General features: G+C 32.8%; 1 protein-coding gene across 2 annotated transcripts; it reads right to left on the minus strand.

Moving 5' to 3' along the window:
* LOC109326932 (28 kDa ribonucleoprotein, chloroplastic-like) lies at positions 1,261-3,885 on the minus strand. 2 transcript variants are annotated; one of them, XM_019559852.1, is made up of 5 exons: positions 3,824-3,885; positions 3,297-3,793; positions 3,108-3,209; positions 1,766-2,047; positions 1,261-1,562 (listed from the first exon to the last, which is right to left on the minus strand). In XM_019559852.1, the coding sequence occupies exons 2-5, from the start codon at positions 3,786-3,788 to the stop codon at positions 1,497-1,499; spliced, it is 942 nt and encodes a 313-aa protein (XP_019415397.1). In that variant the 5' UTR covers positions 3,789-3,793; positions 3,824-3,885; the 3' UTR covers positions 1,261-1,496. The 2 variants fall into 2 exon arrangements, with proteins under 2 accessions (XP_019415397.1, XP_019415396.1); XM_019559851.1 differs by having other exon boundaries at positions 3,297-3,872.

The raw sequence follows: 5,887 nt of genomic DNA on the forward strand, positions 1-5,887 counted from the left end.
GATCATTGTTCCTTTCTTTTCTACATGTGATATTAGGTTTAGTCTAATATAATTTTTTTGTACTACTAAGAGTATTCATTTACCTTTTGGGTAGGAAAAGAATCCTCTCCATTATTGGAGAGGCAAGTTCTTGGTTTTCCATTTGCAATTAAGGGTAAAAGTGTGATATCTTTATATTCGATGGATAAAAGTGTCCTATCATTTAAACTTTTTATGCTGCTTTTTAGGTACTTGCATCTCTATTAATGAAGAGGATCCTAGCCCTTTTGAAATTTGTGGCCATCTCTCCTAATAAATATTACTCTCAGGAATCGAACCCTTGAATAATGTCATTGCTATTCAGTGTGCCAGTGTTTTGATTTCCTAAAACTTTTACCCTCCATACAAACAATATATTTATAATATGATCTTAATTATTTTATGGATTGGATGGCCTTCACGTTGAACTTCTCCACTAGAATAAGTTGACTCCCTAATCTTTCAATCAATTATTTTCTGCATCAGTTTTTGTTTGCAACATTTTCTGAACATTTGTTGAGTCTGATCAATTTGCTTAGAATCTAAATGTCACAAGCTATGGTATGAGACAATTTTCACAACCAAATGTAATATACCTCATGCATAAATATACATGCTTAACATTATGATGCTTAAGCCATAGAGATAAAATCTCACAAACTTTAATCTTAACATAAACCTATAGCATTTATTGAAATATATATATTCACGGATTTAGCTTTGATGCATTATTATCAGAGTAAAAAAAATACTACAATCATTTGATCATATATTAACATATTAGACATGGGGTTTATTCAATAAGCTAGTAGCTTATAAGTACATTTTGATTAGTTATTTGAGATGACTTATGACTTATAAGCTATGAAATTATTTCATTCTACACCTTTTGGGCAGCTTATCAGCTCCATCGTTTTCCACTCCTAGTTAACTATCACAACCGCCATCTTAGAAGTAACAAGGACATACAACTTATAAGCTAGTCAGCTGATTTATTTAAAAGAAATTACTTGATTGTGTTGGCAAGGGGTTTATCAGTAAGTCCATATTTGATAAGCTAATTGAGATAATGACTTAGAAGGTAGAGACTTAATTCATTTTACAGTTACTAAATACCTTATCATCCCCATCATATTCCACTCATTGATTATAAGCTTGAAGCTACCTTATAAGTTCACAGTTGGCTTATAAGCTGGCTATGGTAAAGAGACTGCAATAATTGCAAGAGAACCGCTTACTTTTTTCCATTTTTTGAACAAAAAACAAAAATAAAAGCAACAAAGAAGACTTTCTTAATATTCTTACAACTTCAAAAAATTCATCTGGACACCAAATTAATAGCAGTAAAATAATGTAATCTAATATGAAACTGGCAACCAAAGAACAAAATTTTCAGAAATAATTGACGCTAACACTATCCTAAGCAATATAAAACAAAAACTCCAACAGCTAGCATGGAGGATTACTTGAGGTATCCCTTAAAAGGAGCTGCGCCTCGGCCTGTCCTCAGCAACATTCACTCTGATTGCCCTCCCCTCCAAACTCTGCAAAACCAGAACCACCATATCATAAAATCATCCAAATGATTCAAACAAAGTAAAGCCATTCTCAAAACCTATTCTTTCATGTTCAAAACATTCTCATCCTGAACATTGGCCTATACCAATCCTGTTCCCTTCAGCTTTAAGTGCATATAATTATTAATGCATGAAACCATTGATAACATGACAGAGTACACGAGTAATACCTGACCATCGAGAGCAGCAATGGCGTCATTCATTTCAGTCTCATCAGAAAATGTGACAAAGCCAAAGCCACGTGATCGGCCAGTCTCTCTGTCATAGACAACCCGAGCATTCTCAACCTTACCATGTTCACTGAAAATTTGCTCCAGGCGATTATTATCCACATCCCATGGCAAATTACCGACATAGACTCTTGAGCCAGCTTCAAAGTTACGAGGTGGAGGTTCAGCCCTAGATCCTCTTGGAGAAGCCTTATTAACAGTCAATAGTCTTCCATCTAAGTCCTGTAAGAGAAAAGATAGTTAAGATAAAAAACAACTACAGAACACAATAGAAGTAACTAGAAAAAAAACACTAGAGATGAAACACATCTGCTTTTGCGTGTAAATGACATTGAAGACACGTATGATCTCGTAAAACTCCTTTATAGTTTACATATGTACAAAACAATCAAAGCGATAAGTCTAACAAAGCAAAATTCTAAAAACTCTGTTCTATTTCATTCAGTAAAAATCCAAGTGGGAAGGTTCGGAAACAAAAGTATTGGTTATAGTTGTGTGGATTACAGTTCTTAACTTTAAGATGTAATTAGATGCTTAGTCGGAAAGTATTCAAATATAACATGTACTTCGTATGGAGTAGAGATCCCAATTCTATTTTAAAATTATATACCTTGTAGGAAGGTATTCAAATGTCATAAGCACAAACCACTTCATCTCCATGGCATAAGTAGTGATATTTATTCTTCTTTAAGGGATGAATTGAGACATGCAAAAGATGTGTTGCACATCCAGAGGAAAAGAAATGCTATTTAAAAAATCGATCAGTGACATTACCAAGGCAAATTAACAAAAGTAGTCTCTAGTCTATGAAATATGAAGATATCAAACTTATTGATATATTCAATTTTCTCTTGTTTATTGGTTCAGACCAAAAAAAGTAGTTTCCTTGTCATTGCAGCATGGGAGTAAAGGTAGAAATTAACAAAAGTAGTGTATGAAAAATGAAGATATCAAACTTATTGATATGTTCAATTTCCACTTGTTTATTAGCTCAGAGTTCAGAGAACAAAATTATTGCTTCCTTGCCATTATGGCATGGGAGTAAAGGTAGAAATGCCTTTGCTGAAATTGTTAGCCCCAATATTGATGTGGTTGCAGTCAGTGTTGCCTTGCATTTCACACATACAAGGATGCAATTGAAGTTGTTACATAGACTACCAAAACCACAACATTGACGCCACAACTCGGTAATTTCAAACCATTCGAAACTATTTTTCAGCATCGTAATAATATTTGCAAAATTTTCAGGTAGGCATGAGGTGAACATATATAAACAACTTACATAGCGGTTGAACTTCTCCACAGCATTATCAGCTTCTTCAACTGTACTCATGGTCACAAACCCGAACCCGCGACTCTGATTGGTATCCCTATTAAAAATAACCTAAAATCACAACATCAACACTTTCATTAATTCTCCAAAACACTGAAACTCAAAACCAAGATTAAAAGTGTTATTATCAACTCTCACCTCAGCAACTTCAACGGTTCCAGCTTCCTCAAAAAGCATAGCCAATTTCTGACTATCAACATCATAAGGCAAGTTTCCAACAAAAAGCTTGGCCTCTTCCGGTGGTTCCGGAAAACCACCCTCCTCAAACTCCCCTTCTTCTTCTTCTTCTTCTTCACCAGCACCTTCTCCTTCTCCTTCGGCGTCTTCGGCATTGGGCTCCAAACCTGAAAGGCCGGCTTCAGTTTCACCAACTTCCTGGTCTTCAAATGTAAATGTGCTGTCCTTGTCCTCCTGTTGGGCCCAGTCCGAAGTCTGCGCCACGAATGCAAGGAAGGGGAAACGGTGCGTTTTGGTGGCGACGGTGAGAGATAGCGAAGGGTTTTTGAAGCATGAGAGTTGTTTGGATAATGGGATAGTGAGAAAGTAGTGTTTGGTTTTGGTGTTGTGGAAAAGTGAGGAAGGGGAAGAGAGAAGGGAAGAGTGTGACATATTGAAGGAAGTGATAGACATGAAGACGAAGAGAGGGTGAAGGGTTTAGAGGGTGAAGGGTTTAGAGGAGAAGGTTTGAGGATAAGGGGTTTGGATGCTTGAAAATGAAATGAAATTGAAAGGGTTTTGGTTTATGCCAAATATTATATAGTTGAAGCAAAATAAAACAAAACAACAATGGCATAGTCTTAACTTTTAAGCAGATGTGGGCAGGTCACTTACGTCTGCCCGTCTATTGTTTCTAACATGGGCTTTGAGATTTTATTTTAAATAATAACTTTAGTTTTTATATTCTATATATTTTGATATCTAAGATTATACATATATTTTTTTTTTGTCTAACTCAAGGTATCACCTCATTTTATAGATATGAAACTAATTCATTTTGAGTTGTGATTGTCTCTTCCAAGAAGTGTCACTCTCAGAAATCGAACGCTTAATAGTCTTTTTAAGATCTAGCAGAGCTTTGTAACATTAAACAAACATCTTCTTAGTAGTTCGTAAACATAGTTTAAAATTTATTAAATCATATAAAAATTTAATACAATTTGTCTAAAATAATATCATTTAATGCACATTAAAAAGAAATGGAGAAATATGATATAAAAATAGGAAGTTATAAATAAGGGTGTAATTAAAATGTAAAGTAAAATGTATATAGGATTTCTAAAATATCAAAAAGATTTGAAATAATATAGAAAAGTAATAAATAGAAGATATAAAATAGAGGAAGTACAAAGTAAAAAAAGGTTTGTTAATAAGTGTGTTAAATACATTTTTCAAAGAAATATAAAATGTGTAAGTGGATATTGGAAAATAATGTTTTGCGTTTTACCATCATTATCTAATATAAAATTATTTATTTTATTTCCTTAAATAATACTTTAGGGTACTTATTAACATTCCAATGTAAAATATATGCATCCTCAAAGTATATGTTTGGTATGATTGTACCATTATATTTAACACTTAAGTGTTTGCTCACTAACCAAGATAAGATAGCTAGAAAATGATAGCATATTTTATCTTGTTGCAATTTTTGGGGTTAGGTAAGAGGATAAGCTTATTTTGTCACATATTTTCATTTTATATGAAGAGATAAGTTAAAATGAGTTAGATAAGATATTGTGTAACTATAGGTGGCAGACTAAGAGGAGAGTGAATTAGTTTTTTTTTTATATATTTTGAAGATTTTTGCTTATTATTAAAGTATAAAAATCAGCAACAGAAGACTTATGAAGCAAAAATAAAAAAGCAGCGTAAGTAAAAATGTATGGAAGGAAAAAATTCCACCATATATATATTGATTCACCTTCAATCCACTGAAGGCTACGTCTAGTCTTCTTGAAAAACATAAGAGATTTTCTCTATGTTGCAATTCAATCTTTAAAAATCTCATGTCAATATTTCTTACTAAAGTTCACTCACATTTGGTCTCAATCCTTTGTAAGACAAATAATAAGAGTAAACTCAATGCTTTTGATTTTTTCAGACTCAATCAAAGTGCAGAAAAATATTTTCTGAAAAACTTCAACAACTTTGAATGTAAAATCAGAAATTGTAATTCAACTTATTAGGATTTGTGTATGAAAGTTGTGTGTTGGTTTCTAAACTTAGAAGTGGTTTAAATATAGTTCCAACCAACCATCATACCCTTTCCAATAGGTATGAATCAATTGGGGTGGCAATAGTTCGTTTAGGAAGAAGTTGTTTGAGTTTGGAAATCAAAATTGTTGCAACAACACTAAGTAATCAGTTACTCACTCGTGGTAATTGATTATTCTCTGGTTCTGCCCAATTGAGTAATTGATTACTCGATTTTCAATCGGTCATTGTTCCTTATTTTTGTCTGGTAACTCAGTTTTGGATAACTTGATACTCTATTTCAAGTAACATGTTACTTAGTTTTGGGTAAATTGTTACTTAGATTTCTAAAAGTTCATTTTAAACCTTTTGAGACTCATTTTTAAACTAAGTTAAAGTTCATTTTAATGTTTTGTCTGGAAACTTGTTAATCGATTTTGGGTAACCTTTTGATACTCATTTCTAAGAGTATTGAGGTATAACTAAGTAAATAATTTAGGAATGAAGAACTTAACCTAGAAAGTAATAAAATCTTA

Source organism: Lupinus angustifolius, chromosome LG14, assembly GCF_001865875.1.
Source record: "Lupinus angustifolius cultivar Tanjil chromosome LG14, LupAngTanjil_v1.0, whole genome shotgun sequence".
Lineage (NCBI taxonomy): Eukaryota > Viridiplantae > Streptophyta > Magnoliopsida > Fabales > Fabaceae > Lupinus > Lupinus angustifolius.

Excerpts from the sequence above, each read along its gene's own strand:
- LOC109326932 (XM_019559852.1), bottom strand. The coding sequence starts at position 3,788 with ATGTCTATCACTTCCTTCAATATGTCACACTCTTCCCTTCTCTCTTCC. Across the intron at positions 3,210-3,296 it reads GAACCGTTGAAGTTGCTGAG|GTTATTTTTAATAGGGATAC; the intron begins GTGAGAGTTGAT and ends TTGTGATTTTAG. Across the intron at positions 1,563-1,765 it reads TTGCTGCTCTCGATGGTCAG|AGTTTGGAGGGGAGGGCAAT; the intron begins GTATTACTCGTG and ends CTGGTTTTGCAG.